This window comes from Rhyacophila brunnea, unplaced genomic scaffold (assembly GCF_057557595.1).
Source record: "Rhyacophila brunnea isolate RB1 unplaced genomic scaffold, BYU_Rbru_1.0 scaffold_24, whole genome shotgun sequence".
NCBI classification, from domain to species: Eukaryota; Metazoa; Arthropoda; class Insecta; order Trichoptera; family Rhyacophilidae; genus Rhyacophila; species Rhyacophila brunnea.
In genome coordinates this window covers 1,502,277-1,520,017 of record NW_028232904.1, presented here as the reverse complement: position 1 = coordinate 1,520,017, position 17,741 = coordinate 1,502,277, and the positions used below count along the sequence as shown (strand labels likewise).

General features: G+C 37.0%; 1 protein-coding gene across 2 annotated transcripts in view; it reads left to right on the top strand.

Moving 5' to 3' along the window:
- Positions 1-17,741, top strand: part of ctrip (E3 ubiquitin-protein ligase ctrip) — a 94,962-nt gene that overhangs the window by 50,071 nt on the left and 27,150 nt on the right. The window contains exons 5-16 of one of the 2 annotated variants that reach the window (XM_085951403.1): positions 230-318; positions 3,400-3,495; positions 4,044-4,206; positions 4,759-4,931; positions 5,781-5,877; positions 7,680-7,880; positions 9,515-9,702; positions 10,611-10,799; positions 11,224-11,372; positions 11,873-12,008; positions 13,004-13,177; positions 17,430-17,607. In XM_085951403.1, the coding sequence (XP_085807529.1) occupies positions 230-318; positions 3,400-3,495; positions 4,044-4,206; positions 4,759-4,931; positions 5,781-5,877; positions 7,680-7,880; positions 9,515-9,702; positions 10,611-10,799; positions 11,224-11,372; positions 11,873-12,008; positions 13,004-13,177; positions 17,430-17,607 (1,833 nt within the window). Of the gene's footprint in view, positions 1-229; positions 319-3,399; positions 3,496-4,043; positions 4,207-4,758; positions 4,932-5,780; positions 5,878-7,676; positions 7,881-9,514; positions 9,703-10,610; positions 10,800-11,223; positions 11,373-11,872; positions 12,009-13,003; positions 13,178-17,429; positions 17,608-17,741 lie in introns of both variants that reach the window. The other variant, XM_085951402.1, reaches the window with a different exon arrangement.

The following is a 17,741-nucleotide window of genomic DNA, read 5'->3' as shown; positions in this document are numbered from 1 at the left end:
ATCTTATTTTCAATAGTTATGTTTTTATAATCTACACTCAAATATGTCATGTAAACTAATTCACATTCAATATTGGTGATATTTGAGGACATTCAGTGCCCTTTGTATTTCTTACGATTTATGGCCTGACTGTCTTATAGTAATAAATCGAGTCTGGCTTCAAAACTGCTTCTATCTTATTACTCTGTTTTGCGGTTGTCTAATAATTTGTTAATTCTCTTAATTCCAGAACCAAAGACACGTTCAAGTAGGCACAGTTCCAGGCTTGCGAATCCTTCATCAGCAAATTCTGAGACACCCTCATCCAAGGGTGCCAAGGTAAATAAAAAAAATCGGTGTGTGTACTTATGTACGCGTGTTAGGAGTTATACTTCTTTGGCGTAACAAAACAAAAACGAAACTTGTGATAAACTAGATTCTTTGACTAGCTCTTAATTATCTTGTCAAATTACACACTCAAGAAAATGGACCGCTTATTGGAACACCGTTGGTTTATTTCTATACACTTAAAAACAACGAGAAACTATTATATAATTTAATAATATAAGTTAAAGTACCAACAGACACTCTGATGTTTAATAGTTTGTTTACGGCCGACAATAATAAATTCACTGCCTAGGAAATGGAACAATTATTCTAAACTATAATATTATACTGTATAATCGTCACGATTGCAGTATCATACTGTGGCGTAAAGGTAGTGCGTTCGGCTGATAACCGAACAATCGGTGGTTCAAATCCAATTGAGTGCGTTTTTTTTTCGTTTGAAAAAATAAATTATGTGTTACATGTCACACGCCAAAGATACACTCTGATCTGATTTCCCAATCGCGCCAAAAGAAGTATGACTTCAAAAATATATTTTATTAAATGTAATTATGATAGGAGGCTGAAAACATATTGGACTAAAACAGCAAGGCAAAGGTAACATACTGCCAAATGACAGATATTTCACTGAATATTGATCGAAGTCGAATTTTCCAATAAATTAATGTCTTGACAGCAATGTTGTCCTATTTTACTAACACATACATATCCACTTAAATATTATCAGTTATAATATACTATTATCTTCATATATATGCCTTCAAAACTGGTTGTGGTTTTTTGCAAATTATAATATAGAAGAGGCAAAAAACTTGGCCAGTGAATCCCGAAATGTGTTTTTGAAAAAAAAACGCAGTTTTGAAGGTGCGATAGCGATAAATATTGCAATGAGTTGATAATTTGCAATAAGGGTAGAAATTGAATTCACGTTTTTAATCTATTCGAACGTATAATATAGTCAACCTTTTTTACATCTGCGAAACTAGAAATAGAAGAAACTATAATAAAAACGGTAATAAATGAATGACAGTTAACTTCTAGGGGATATAGTGAAACCAAACTTTAAGTATGTTTTGTCATATTACCCAGGAATGCTTCTTTTTATTATTTTGGTTTCTGATGTGTTTTCACTATTCTTCTCATGACTATTATTGTTTTTAAAGAATGTTAAAAGGTTTTGCTGCTTGTTTTGATTTTTTTCCATGTTGTATGGTTGATAAATTTTCAACACAATGACAAAAGAAAATAAATAGTTTTCCGAAATATCACAAAACGGTATGTACATACAATATCCTCGGCCAATTTAAGAATGTTCTGGTCGGGACGTGCTGTTAATAGAAGATGACGCAATACTTCTGTATATTGCTACAAATGCAAACACTTAGGCCACACCCTAGCAATTCAGCGGTATGAAACGACCAAAACCATTTATCTATTTTAAGAATAAAATACACAATGCACAAACACTTGCAGGTGCATAGGTTTTGAAAATTTTATTGGAAATTAATCATAGGCGCCATAAATTTCTGCGGACCGCCGGTTGAGAAACCACTGATATAGAGTACATTATTCACATTGAAATTTTATATGTAATAATATATTCCGGATTTATGAAACTTTTGCTGTGATCAACAGTGTCATACTTTTATGCTAACTAATACGGGGCATTACATGGTGTCATCAAAGCATTTAGATAGCAGATGAATTATTATGTCTGCATGCATAGCAAACCCTCATCATAGAAGACAAGATAAGAGGGCGCTTATTACAACATTGATAAGTCCATATTTTATTGTATTATGTACAATAAATATTATTATGCATCTCTCCGTTGAACATTTCTCATATCTAAAAGAATTGTTACCCTCAATCACTTATTACATTATGTGAACTTTAAATGTGTATTTATGTGTACATATCAGTATTAAAACAGTGTCTGTACATATTTATTTATTTAAGAAAACAAAACATTGTGGACATTGCAAATCTAAATTCAAGACGTGCACAACATGAGATTTAGAGGGGAGAAGAAGAGAATACATATATAAAATAGTAATAATAAAAAAAACATAAGTACAATTTTATACAGAAAAATAATGTTTCCTATACAAAATACATAGCACGTCACTGAAAATGTCTACGTCTTTGGTGAGCGCATTGGCTAGTCTTGCACCCCTCGCTAATAGTGCCTGATGGGTTTGACACTAGCAAACGGTTCCGATCCAGAATAAGTCATGGCTGCGACCACGTAGGTAATTGACAGGCGGATGTAAATTCAAGTTTATTAGGACACCAGGATTGGAAACCATCCCTCGCGATAACAGGCAAGTGTTTCAAGAGCAGAAGAGAGACCTACGAGATTCAAGAGAGTGAAAAGTAAGCATGCCTTGTAGAAAGGTAATCGGAAAATAATTATTTGATGAATTATCGAAAGGAAAATAGTTTTATGTCTTAAAATAAAGACATCGAAGAAATTTCTTCTGGATGCATTCTAAAATAAGCTTATAGGAAACCTCATAAGGACACCAGATGTCTATGTTTTCAAGTTGTTGGTTTAGTTTCAATCACCGCACAGATTGTGACTCCTTTTACATGTCTGATGAATGACATTTTCCTGTGTAATACCCCGTTTACACGTTCATGAATTTACTACTGATGGTACTTATTATCGCGGCCATAAAAAAATGCACGTGTTAACATATTATCGTAAAAATTGCAAAATTGCATGGATCAAAAAAGTTCAGAAGCTTCTAAATTTTCACGTGACAATTGGATTGTGCGATATCTGCGACTGCGCAGTAGAACGATAGTGGCGAATCTGCGGGTAAAAAAACAAACTACACCGCACAGACTCGTTTTGAGGTTATCCGATTTTCACGACCTGTCAAATAGTACCGTACAATGATAACATTGCGTCTCGTTTACTCTTGAAGACTGAGATTGGCAAGACAATCGGCACTTTTACATGTAAACAGTTATTATCGCGATAGTTTACAATACACACTATAGCAAGTAAATCCACGTGTACAGGCGCTATTAAGTTAAGTATGTAAATGCGTTGCATTATTACAGGCGTGGGCGATCACAGGTAATCTGGGTGCTCGAGTGGGAAGGACTAGTGGAGGTGCCGGACTCTCCACCACATCACCCTCGCAGCCCAAGAGACAGGTACCGCATCACGCATTCCGAATCATAATTACCATAATCTTTTATGATACACTAGCAATATATACATATTATAAGACTATGTGCTCTTTCGTATCTTTCGATAACAAATGACTTGTCGAAGATTTCCCATATGTTCGCTGCCTAAAATATATGAAGGTGGTCTACTATTACTCATTGCGGATTCATTTGCAGCCATCTTCACTGTTTTCACCTACATTTGTCAAAAACCAAAACCACTTCAACATAATTTTAGTTTCATTCAAAACTGTTTCAGATAATTATAATTTGTTATGCCCAAGCATATTATAATGATGACTGTTAATGAGAAACAAATTATCCTGAAATGATCAGGTAAGCGATGAAGCGTCAAAATGCTTCTTAATATGGAATAGAAGCATCATTACTCCCATATTACGCAAGTTCGCTGATTCAGTAAAACATGTCTAGATATTGCTAAAATATTTAGATGCACAATCACAAATATTAAAAAACGCCTATCTCAATTTGTATTGAAAAATAATTAATAATATATTCCGTGTTGTTTCCAGTCGTCTCGCAGTTCAGGCGGAGCGGGTGGATCAGGAGGAGCAGGAGCAGGAGGGGGCGTCGGCCTACGCGAAGGCCTTCGTCGCAGCACTCGAGCGTCGGGGGCGGACATGCCCCAGCAGGCGCAGCCCTCGCCTCATTCTAACAACAAGAGGGACAAGAAAGGTAATGGCTGTCTTAAATCTTCCGTCTGTTCAATATTGAATAAAATAATAATAATTTAATAATTGTTCACAAGTATAAAAACATCTTGAATAAGTTTCACTGTGCTTACAAAATGTTACTTCATGTGGTGTATGACTCCTCGGGTGTCAGGTGAGTGCACCCTGGATAAATGTCTCTACTGTTATTTTTTGATAATGTTGAAAAGAATTTACTATTTCTATATTATTAAATTACTGTACCATGACACAGTATGTCCACATCAAAGGAGATGAAGTCCGAGCCATGATAAATATGAAAAGATCATGCAGAGAATCTTGATGATTTATCAGAAGTACATAGTCAATGCGACAGAACAGATTAATCATGCGAAAGCCAGTCACCATGAATCTTTAACCCACCACCACAACTTTGCATGCGTTTAGGTTTTATGACGCCATAAAATTTGCATTTCATCTACTATCCCATATTTCTTCACACCCGGAAAGTAACCTGCTTCCCTTATTTTTGGGGTTCAGTTATCATTAGATTGTGATTATTTTATCTTTTTTGCAGGCAAGGGCAGCCTGGGTTCTTGTGCGAGCAGTGGGGGCAGCAGTGCGGGGGTGGGGGGGACTGGGGCAGGCAACGCAGGCGCCGCTGCTACAGGAGGAGGGGCTGGAGGTGGTAGGAGGTCTGTGCCGACACCCTCGCATCACGCGGCCACCACTCACCAGAACCCACATGCTGTGAGTAAACTACGTTATTTGTCGTGCTGCTACAACGACAACCGCGCATTTGATTAATTGCTTCCCTCTTCCGTAGATATTAAATTGAAAATTTTTTTCTTTATATAATTTTTTGTAATATTTCTGTCAATTTGAATGGGTACAGTTTTACACAGTTTCAAATATATGATTGGCATATTGAAGACAAGTTCTGTTATATAGATGGAGCCTAAACATACGTAAGTGAATCAAAAGAAGGATCTGTGGTCTACTGATTGGGCTCTACAAGTGACTTTGCAATGCAGGTTCATTTGAAGAGAGTTTCTACTTTGACATTTGTTTGTCAGTTTCAGGGCGTATTAAAAACCAATCTGTCATGTTGAGTAGATAAGTAGCCAATAGTAAATACTCTCTTATTTAATTGAAAAATTGTTTATAACCAACTTCATGCAATTAAGAGTAAAAATAATGGATATCAAAAAGTGGCTGCCATTGCTTGAATAAGGAAATAGGAAATGCCAACATAGCAATGCTAATGTGTATGCTGTTCATCGATTTAGCCAAAATTCATTCGTTATGTAGCTAAATGTATTCAAATGTCATAATAGAAAAAAGTTGTATAAAACTCTTATAATATTAATCTAAATCTTAATTGTTTTGAAATGAATATAGTCTTTTTTGGTTTTGTAGTTTAAACACTGCAAAATATGTACCTATGTATGGCTTAACAACTGCAGTCATCTATCTGCATCCCCGTGATGTGCCCGAATAAGGCTGAACGCGGTATAGGTTGAGCCAGATGATGGGTTTATTAGGTTTTGGCACACTGCCTTCACACGAGTGAATGAATTTGTGTGTTTTATTTTGCAGAGCGCTGTAGCTTCAACATCGTCCAATCGCCAGCAGAGTGGATCACCTGCCAACATGGCGGGAGGGACCAATGCCGATTCCAAATCGAAAACTAAAGGTATTTTATCATTTTATTTACCGTCACCATCAACTTTATACGTAATATGCAATTCTTCAAACTGACATATAAAAATAAACATAGAATAGCATCAATATAAAATTTTTAATGCTGTATGTTTTTATAATTTGCCCATTGATTTTTTTTTGTTTATATGGCAGCAGTTTGCCATTGACTAAAGAAACAAATATGCTGTAGACAACATATTTAGTCAAGCCTGATATGACCATCGTTTTGTCGCATGTGTTCCTGTTACATCATCATCGTCATCAGTCTGGATCAATCCACTGCTTGATGAAGGCATTTCCAAACCAACTCCATTCCTCTCTATCTTTAGTTAGCTTAGCAATGTACTACTGCAGAATTCAGCTGTTTCATTGATCAATGTAATCCTGTTGATACCTCTTCTGCTCGGCACTCCTCGTAGGGAGCAGGCGAGGACTGATTGGCGGTACCTCTTTGCCAGAACACCGAACACATGAAAAGAGACATTTATGGGAGGCCCGTGGAGTGAAAACGCTAAATTTAACTGACACCATCTCTTTATTTTTACATATTACGTGTTGAAAGTTACAAGTATTATCGAAGTTAATCAGTTTACCTTGCATGACGACAAAAATATCTTTCATTAACCCTGCAGGCAGAACAATTCTGACATTCGGTAAAGGGTACATCCAATTAGGTTCTGACAAATGAGGCAAGTACAATCTTTAACGCAATAGGCCCTAAAATTTTCGAGGGTCAGGGGATATGCCCCTCGTGTTGGCATGATAGCTTCAAATTCCAGGTACTAGTATTTTGCACACAACTCAAGACTCTTTAACCAATATATTCATAGAAACTTTGATCTGGAATAAGCACAAATTGCATAGTGGTGGCACACTGATCTCTTAGATGAATTCCAAGTGGCAATGACTCTGAACTGATTGATAAAAAATGGCAATGCCTATAAAGGGAAACCAAAACTACAAAAATTTGTGATATTTGACAGAATTAAAAAAAATATTTTTCCCTTACAACAAGTTAGTAACAGACTGACGATGTGCATCCAGGGCATCGGTGTTTGTTCCCATGGCATTCGTTATTTGTCCGGCGGTGTAGAACTAACTAGGCTTGTTATTGGTGATGAAGTCATCTTGTAGAGAAATAGTTGTGTTCAACCAAATTGCCTAGGATATCGATCACAGAACAGATCAATAAGATAGGAATGAGAGACTTTGAAGTCAGTTTTGGTTTGTGACTTAATGATGATCAAGCCATTAAATCAATAAATGGAAATACAAAGCCCTTAAATGTTCTCAAAAACTACCAATAGTGAATGCGTATATCAGTTACGTGACAAACTTTAATGCTTATTATGATATTGGAAATACCATTCTTTAGCATGTTACAGTGTATCTCAGATTTCTCCACACTGGAGAACCGTACCTTATAGCCATGCCAAAAACGTAACCTACTTCCTTTATTTTTGTGTTTCCTGATACCAATGTATTCCACTTGTGTGACTGTTTATAAATTTTTAATATATCTACAATCCGTTTCCCTAATTTCATAGATTGCTTAATGTGCTTTTACAATTTTGTATTCTAGACATGTTGTGAATGTCTCGAATTAATAATTGTGAATGTCAATTTAAAAAAAAAAGTGAAAATAATGCCCTCATTCTTTTTTTGAATGGGTTGAGAGATAGTTAAAAATTAATGCACAATATGAGGTTCCCTGTGCTCTAGCTGAAACGGATACGGTGGGAAAAGATATATACCTATGGATTGCAACGATGTATTTCTTTATTTGACCAGAAGATGGCGTTCCCGTATTGGCTGTAAGTGCGATGGAGACAGTCGCCCTGGCTGGGGCCAGTGTGGGAGAGTCATCATCTGATGACAGCGAAGTGGGGAGGCTGCAAGCCCTCTTGGAAGCTCGCGGACTCCCCCCGCATCTGCTGGGAGCCTTGGGCCCCCGCATGCAGCATCTCCTGCACAGGACCATGGGCGTTACCACTTGTAAGTCACTACGGCCACATCATTCTGGTATTAAACTATCTCCAGTCACACACTCTTTTTACAACATGAATCATTGGGCAAATGGCTAGTAATGAAATCTTTATAAAGCACTGTTACAAAAACAACCTGTACATAAAGACTAGTGAAAGCTCACATTTGTCAGGTTCACTAAAGATGTCGTAAGAAACACAATACATATTAGGTACAAAAATTATTTTAAGTTTCAATTATATACCTACGCAAATATGAAAGAATTGAGCAAAAGTGTGAAATACGTCTTAATTATGATTAACACGGTTGACGTTTACTTCTATAAACAGACACCTTCATTTCATACAGAACTTCAATGTCATGTCAAAACATCCGCGAAAGAAAATATACTCATGACAATAACTGTGTAAATGTATTTATATTATTCAATTTATAATTGCATACTCTATGACAATTCATAAATATTTTATTAACCATCGGGAAATCGAAAGTTTAAAAAATGGAAATAATTCTGATTGCGGACACGGCGTCGCTTTACTATCTCACTAATTTTGCAGCTGTGCATCTCAGCCGACGATAGGTAGCGGCCATCTGGCATCCCCGTGAATGAAACTATGATAGGTTTACAATTATTTGTGCATGTACCTACCTAAGAAAGACAATATTATAAAATAAAACAAGTTTAGTGAGTACTGCAGTGTTTAAGTGCCTGAACAGAGGTATTGAACAGAAGAACTATTCGAAAGTGAATGCATCCTATGTATTGAAGAATTAATAGAGAAATAATCAAAGTGAAAAGGGTCACAACTTTTAATCTATCCAGTGGGGACATCAAACAAGTTCATGCCATGCTCAATATTTCGGGACAGTCAAAGATTGAATTTATAGTTTTAAATACATAATCGAAGGGTCAGCTGTTTTTCGCCTTGATTTTGTGTGGTTAGGTTAGTTCTATACACAAGGTGTTCACAACGTGATAAAAATTGTTACAATAAGTTAGCCGTCTAAACTGGCAAAACTGTCTATCTTGCTCTAAAAGTTAACATAGCCAAGCGAGGTGCTGTTAAAACATAGCACTTTTTGATTGTTAATTTATTGTAACAATCAACCGCCTCAATACATAAATATGATAAACTACCCTTCATAGCAGCCTTGTGTATAGAATAGTTTCGCTGGAATGCTAAGTTTAAAATGAATTAAGTGTAGAAATTTATGTTGATACCTTTTAATGGTTTGAATGTGAACTTTATAATAGTGGGTCATATTGTAGAAATGGGTGTACAACAGAAGTATATAAGAATCTATGTCTATGTGTAGAATTGGATGACGTGGCAATTCTTGGTCACATTTTAGTAGTGAGAAGCATTGTGCGATTGGGTTGGCGGCTGAAGTATTGTTCTACGAGCACCATATGTGGAGGTATTATACAATTCTAGATACGGGAATATGATTAAAAATCATGATTTTAATAGTGTCAAATAAACATGAGTTTTTATATAAAATGACTAAAAGGGAAGTTCAGGCAAAGGGTGGAAAATATTAATACATGCTACCAGGGATGACACTCATGTGACTTTCAGTCATAGTTTAAAGTCATTGACACAAACAAAAATTAAATAATGGTTTGTATGTTTGCGATGTAGCATCGAAGGCAGCCCAATTATTGGCGGGCCTGCAGGCGACGGGAGACGAGGGGCAGCAGCTGCAGGCCGTGATCGAGATGTGCCAACTGCTGGTGATGGGCAACGAAGACACGCTGGCCGGTTTCCCCGTGCGCCAGGTCGTGCCCGCCCTCATCACGCTGCTTGCCATGGACCATAACTTCGACATGGTATGATTTAAACTCTATTATTTCACATTTTAAATGCTCACTGGATTATAAGTGATTAAATTACATAATAAACATTGATGTTCATCATCTTCATGACTTGCAAACTTTTTCATTTTATGCCACATTTAGTGTACCTATATGGCATCTTTCAAAGTAGTAACTTAGTAATTACAAAGATGAGTCTCACGATGGCCGAGCAGGGAAACACGTCAACTTTATAATGTCGTGGATTCTGGGTTCGATTCCCAGGACTGCAAATTTTTTGACTAGCAAAAATTCATATGTTGTTTGAACCCTGAGTATGGATCTAATAAGTTGAGCAAGTGACTAGTGAGTGAATCTGTTCATTACACTGTGTCTTGAATCTCTGAGACCCCATTTTCAATGTACAGTTTGTTATACTTTTTTTTTTTATAATAAATTGCTTTAAAAATGATTTTTTTGTACTATGTAATTGTCAATGCCCACCTAGAGTGCGAAAATTATAAGTTGAAGTGTCGAAGTCAGTATAAGTGAAAAAGTCATGGCCGCCATCGTGGTGCTGCGATATATTATGAAAGTTCTCAAAGCCCACCTAGAGTGCGAAAATTATAAGTTGAAGTGTCGAAGTCAGTATAAGTGAAAAAGTCATGGCCGCCATCGTGGTGCTGCGATATATTATGAAAGTTCTCAAAGCGGCCACGCTTCACATTAAACTTGCCGCAATCTAGTAGTGACTACATTGTCAATTTGTCAAAAATCGACCAGAAAAATAAAACTGCCATCGAAAGAATTTTATTTTCATTCAATTTTATTCTCTTTACAAAGATTTTGTTGTTTTTTGTTTGGTATTAATGTCATTTTGTAGATCATGCCCTGAGCGGATGAAATCGATTTTTTTAAAATTATATTTGAAATCCTTTTTGCAGATGAACCATGCGTGCCGTGCCCTGACATACATGATGGAGGCCTTGCCGCACACATCAGGAGCTGTGGCTCTGGCAGTGCCGGTCTTCCTCGACAAGCTCCAGGCGATCAGCTGTATGGATGTGGCCGAACAGAGCTTGACTGCACTCGACATGCTGTCCAGGAGGCACTCGAAGCCCATCTTGCAAGCTGTGAGTCATCATTATTTTTAAGAGTGCTAGTCTGAATCATCTGAGATATTATTTAACATTGTTCAGAAGTTAAACATTCAACTCATATGTGGGCAAGATGCAACGCAGGATGGTTGTGTCTATTTTAAATGCTACCATGATTCCATATCAAATTGTTTCAAAATTTTACAACATACCCTTAGAAGTATATTACCAAAGTTTTTTTCGGGGAATGGAATCGTTAGTGATTTGCTCAATCCATGAGATGTAATATTCAAACCTGCAACCCACCGCTTCAAAGATAGACACTAACCCACCATGGGTGTGAAATATAGTGCCTATTAGCTAATTGAAGAGAGATTAAGAATTTTCTGCTGTCATGAAATACCTTTTTATAATTATTGCAGTAAGGAACGGATTGTAATTTCATTAATGTTGTTTTCAGCGAGGTGTGTCTTCATGTCTGATGTACCTGGACTTCTTCTCAATCAATGCCCAGCGAGCCGCCCTCTCCATCACATCCAACTGCTGTCAGAACCTGCAAAGCGAGGAGTTCCTCTTCATCAAAGAGTCTCTGCCTTTGCTCGCCAATAGGTAACCAATCAAACTACTGTTCGTCAAAGGTAGCTCCCGCATAATACAGCCTTCAATTTCAGGAGAAATTTGTTTACTTGATATTTACTATGTACGGATATTATCCATAGCTTTTCCGCATTTAGAATTTATTGTATATATTTCATCAGTGCGCTTGTCTATAAATAGTGAACATTGCAAATTAAATTTGAACTAAAAGCACTATTGAAAACACAATGTTTCTTTGTGTACAAGTAGAATGTATCACTACTTGAAAACACATGACACTGATAAAAAAAAAATTGTTCGTATAGAAGATTTGACTACTTTGAATACCTAAAATGGAAAATACTATTGAAAACTTAAATGCGATGGAGGTATCAATATCAATTCTTTGGGGAACCACTGATATAGACCGATGTACTTTTGTAAATGGGGTTGTCTAACTCACTAATATACTCCTTTAGTACTGACCCCCCATCGTTAATGGAATTGTGTACTAAAATTCATGAACATTCTAGGCTGACGCAACAGGACAAGAAGTCAGTGGAGAGTGTGTGCTTGGCGTTCTCCCGCCTCGTGGACAGCTACCAAAATGACCCAGTACGCCTTCAAGAGATAGCCAGTACGGAGCTGCTTACCAACCTTCAACAATTGGTAATTATATCACATAACCACAATATCTGCCGGTTTCTAAAGTAAGACTTCTTTAGCCGTGCTAATTTAACATTGTCTGAAGAAAAGGAATGTCAGACTGAAAATTTGTCACGTTAAAAATCTGGACAGTGTGATACATATGTGAGAAGGTTAATATTGCGGATACATTTGAAGCAAACCAAATATTATGCAGCTGTTACAGCACTGCAAGCATTTTAGCACAATTTTAGGTTCATGAAGTTTAAAATGGCATACTATAATGATACGCAATGACAAGAAGTGAAAATGCAAGACAGGCTATCCTGAAATGATCAGTTACGAGATGAATTGTTAAACGGCTTCTCAATATGGAATTTAATCGTGAATTTCATTGGAAAATTAGAGAGAATGAAAAATAAGAAATATGTCAAAACATTATGGTAGCGGTTTTAAACAAGCTGTCATGTTTCAATTTCAATGTGCGGACTTACAAAATATTATCGTTACCAATTCAACCACACTAAGAAAACCAGAAACCAGAAACGCAATCAACTGTTTTAATACTACAATACCATAAAGCTTCATTTTGTTAAAACATTCATTCGATGTTTAGATACCATAGTTCTATACGGGAACGATTAAAAAATAGAGACAATGGCATGACAAGTTTTCATTTCAATACCTTGATTTATAACGGAATTGATTATTTTTAAATTCTAGTCTTATAGAATTTAGCAATACTGAATGAAATTGTACAGTTCAATAAAGAATCAACCCAGACATTCCTGGAAAAAAATTAATTAATGATTAATCTCAGAAAGAATCAAGATTTTTTTTTAATGAATTATAAAGAATAGACCCTATCCGATACCTAGTAAGGTAAAAACTTGAATTGTGTATGCGTGTAGATGTTTTCCGTATAGAACCTGGGTATCGATTTTGTCTTCACTACACGTACTATAAACACTATCATCTCCACATAATTCATTAACCGGTTAATTAATGACTATTTGCAGCTTGTGGTGTCACCGCCCATGATCAGTACTGTGACATTCAACACGGTGCTGAGGATGCTGAGCATCATGTGCTCCAGCTGCCCTGAACTGGCTGTCACCCTACTGCGGCAGAACATCGCTGATACTCTTCTGTTTCTTCTCACCGGCTCTACTATCCCTAATCCACAAGAAGAGGTATGAATGCTGCAAGTTTTATGCTTCCTATAAAATAGTGTGAAACTCATCGATTTGGATTTAACCTATTCCTCGCGCGCGTCATGCAGAGATGCCGGTGATCGCCGTATATGTGAGCCGCGAGCGTCGCCTAGAGGTGACAGTAAGTTTCTACTGCTGTATTTTCGTTATTTGGTAAGCAACAGAGACGAAATTTGTTTTACGAACTTGCTTCATTATTATTCTACTGACATCTGTTGATTTTTGTCATCCAAACATTATGAAATAGTTCGTAATATAGCAAAGACTCGACCCATATCGACTTCCTTCAAAATACAAATAATCAGTTTTGTCGATTCAAATATCTCCGCTAGTTGGTTGCGCAATATGCGCAGGCGTGTGATGTCATTTCCGACTTCGGCTTTGTTTGGAATAGTGCGGTGATACTATTTCAACAGTGTGTGTCTGGTTTCGTACGGTTATCAATACCATTCAGTTTCGGCTTTTATAAAATTACTTTGAATACGTGATTCTGTGATTAAGGGTAATTATTTTAATCATAATATTGGAGATTTCATACATTTTACCCATTGAAATTAGTGTAAAATGTGATTAAGTAGTATTTTAAATTTCAATAATATAATTTCGAGTTCACAGATTCTTCATATATATTTTTATATACATTTGTAATAGTGACAATAAGTTCGTGTAGGTACATTGTGTAGTGAAATATTTAAAGTTAATTTTTGTACATTGCGATCAAAATGTCTGCGCGTGATAGTGTATCCGATGAGGAAGCCCAAGAATCCATTGAATACTTGGATTCCGATTATGAAATGGAAACTGATGATGAAGGAGAAACAGGGCTGGCAGAACCACACAATATTGACGACCCTTCTGATGTTGACCATAATGTGGGAGAGGCTTCCACTTCCACCTCTGGACATAAGCACCAGAGGCTTCCACTTCCATCTCTGGACATGAAGCACCAGAGGCTCCACGTCAACCGTGGACCGCGGGACCATTTGTGCCAATTGTGTATGACTTTGACAGTTTTAACACTGGTGTTAATCCAAGTGTAGGCTTGAATGAGAATTCAAGTGAAATGGAGTTTTTCACACACTTTTTAAATGAAGATATAATGGGTAAAATAGTGAACTTTACCAACGGCTATCACGATCATCTGACCAACACACAAGTCCACACACCTAACGCCCGAATTCATAACTGGTATGATACTTCCATAAGCGAATTGTACATATTTTACGCTGTTACCCTATTGATGACGAGAAACCGCCGTCTTACAATAGAGGAACACTGGAGTACCGACCCTTTGTTAAATGCAAAAATTTTTAGCCAAACGATGGTCAGAGATCGTTATGAGCTAATTTTGCAAATGCTTCACTACTCTGACAGTGAAACCCCTGCCGGTGATAGACTTTACAAAATTAGAACACTTCTCGACCACTGCAGAAATTTGTTCAAAGACTCGATGTTGCCGAATGAAAACCTCTGTATAGATGAAAGTATTATAGTATTTAAAGGACGACTTATATTTAAGCAGTTTATACCTTCAAAAAGACATAGGTTTGGGATTAAGTTATTTGTTATTTGTGATGTTGAAACTGGATATATTTTAGATTTTATAATTTATTGTGGCGACGGAACGGAAATTACCGATAGTGAAAAGTTGGGTGTGTCTGGGGCTGTTGTGACCACATTGATGAGGGATTATTTTGGCAAAGGCCATAAACTTTTTTGCGACAATTGGTACAGCAGCCCAGAATTATTTGAACATTTGTTTAAACAAAAAACAAATGCGTGCGGGACAGTTCGCAGCAATCGGAAGCAAATGCCGAAAATTCAAAAATTAAAAAAGGGTGAAATAAAATCTTTAAACCGACACCCTTTGCTTGTGTTGAAATGGCATGACAAAAGGGAGGTACACATGATAACTACCATGCACGACAACTCAATGGTGCCCACACATAAAACCAATAGAGCCACGGGACTACCCATTATAAAACCGAAGTGCGTTGTTGATTACAACAAAAACATGGGCTCTGTCGATAAAGTTGACATGATGTTGAGTAGTCTGTCGTGCATGCGAAAAACAATTAAGTGGTACAAAAAAGTTGGTTTCCACATCATTGATTTATTTTTATTAAATGCTAGTATTATTTACACAGTCATAACCGGTAAAAAAACTTCTTTGGCCGATTTTCAGATTAAAGTAATTCGTCAATTAATAGAAAAATATGGTAGTGCCTCAAAACCTTCAACATCATTAAATATGCCTTCTTCCAGTAATAATCCAAAAAGAATGTTAAAAACCGAACTTTTAAAACATTTGCCACGTCAAGTTCCCCCAACTGAGAAAAAAGTCAAAGCATTTAGGCGGTGTCGGGTATGTTCCCAATCTACCATTAAAAATACAAAAAGAAAAATGACAAATATTATGTGTCGAGAATGTGATGTAGCTTTGTGCCCTCAGCCCTGTTTTTACGATTACCATGAAACTATTAAATTTTAAATTCTTGTCCGATAAAATTTTATGTTAAGGCCATGCATTAGTTGAGGCACGGTCTAAAAAGATCGTTGCTAGGCGATGTGCGGATTGCGGGTCGCGGGTGAAAATGACGCCTGTCAAACGAAATATTATTTCTCATATAAATCCAACATACGTCCATTTTATGTTCTGTTTATTATTCTATTAGTAACAATAATAATATATTCATTGACATGTTTTCTTTTTAAAGTAAATGGGTAAAGTTTTTAGTCATCTTTACACGATTTTAGAATTAATTGGCCCGTCGCCATCACGCAGCAAAGTGACGTGTGTCTGACTCGCCGTTCTCTCAATGAATGAGAAGCGAGTACAAAATTTCGTCGCGCGTACAGTTGAAAATTATTTGGCGTTTCACTGATGCGTCACCTTAAGTGTTTTGAAATAACCCCTCAATAATAAATAAAGTGATTTCGTAATATTTTTTATGTGCTCTGTAAAATATTAATGTGTTCTGTGTTTGAAGTGGGGTTCCCACGTATCGTGCCCTAATAAACTTGTCATCGGCGCAAGTGTCCATGCCACTTGAAGTACGACAGTGGCCGCCTGGTATGTACCTATGCATGGTTTTTTTACTATGGGACGTGTTTGTTCAAGCTATATCGCCCCATTTAAGTCGTATTTGTTTATTTTTAGATGTCGTAAAATTATTAGGAATGTATATTTATCGGTTCTACTGCTTCTCGGATTTTTAATGACAGTTTTTAACGAGTTATGATATGATTTATGATTCGTAAAAATCACTCCTCTGACAAATGATATACATTGGGGCGACCATTGGCGCGACGAAAAGGTTAAAGCAGATTATCACAGTTTCTCGAAAAATACAAATGTGTTCAAATCAGCATGGCCAATCAAGTTCCGATGGTAGCGCTATTTATTGCATAACGAAAATTTTCGATGGCATATTTTGTTCATATTAATTAATGTATTACTATTGCCCACAATGGCCAAGCGGCTGCTGCACTGACTTGTATTGTCGTGGGTCCCAGGTTCGAATCCCGTGTCTGGCAAATTCACATATTGTTTTCTAATGCATGTTTGGACACAGAGTCTGGACCTATTAGGTTGTGCAAGTGGCTAACATCCTTCTCATAAAAAAATCTGTCGATACATCCTCCACTCAGTGGAGGCCCATATGATCTTAAGATCAAACATGGTTAAAAAAATAATAATTTTACTACAATCATTTTCTACACTTTACCATATTACATTCGAAACAATAACTAATACTACGGTCGAAATTCACAGCCTAACCTTTTCTATGCCTCGCGATATTACTCTGGCAGTAGGTATTTGTCAGGCTTTTACAAGACAGATTTTTAACGACACACATTGAATGTACTCAACTCACTGGCTTGGTATTTCATAATTATTCAAACAAATGTCACCGTATGTTTAATTTTTTAGATTATGCAAATCAATCGACAGTGCCTAGTAATTTGAGTTTAAAATCGGATGAGATAACTCGCGAAATTTGTATGTGCACAGGCTGTCGATCGCGGCCTCATAGAGCGAGAAAACTCGCTGAACAGCCTTCACAATTGAACTGACTTGTGTAATTTTTCGCTTGGTTTGGTTTTAGGGGTGTTACCGTGTATTGCTCCTCATTCTTCCATAGATCTCACCTCTTTAGAACCAAAGACCAAATACAATGTCAATGAAACGTGAATGTCCCGTGTAATATATTTTATTTTGAATTGTCAGGTGGAGCTGGTGGCTCGCTCACCACCTGAGCTGTATGAGATCACCAGCCTTGTGGCAGAGCTGATGCCGCATCTTCCTACCACTGGCATCTTTGCCGTTGACGCCTTCCTCGAGAGACCGTGGGGCGCAGCTCCACATCCCGACCATCAGGCGCAGTGGCAGTGGAGAGATGACACAGGTTAGGAGCATGCACCTGTGAATTTAAATAGATCAATTATTATCACATTTTTAAGCGACTTCGGATTGATAAAGTGCCTTGGGGTAGCGTAATACATATTATAATTATAAAATTGAAGACTGCGGGAGAGGACA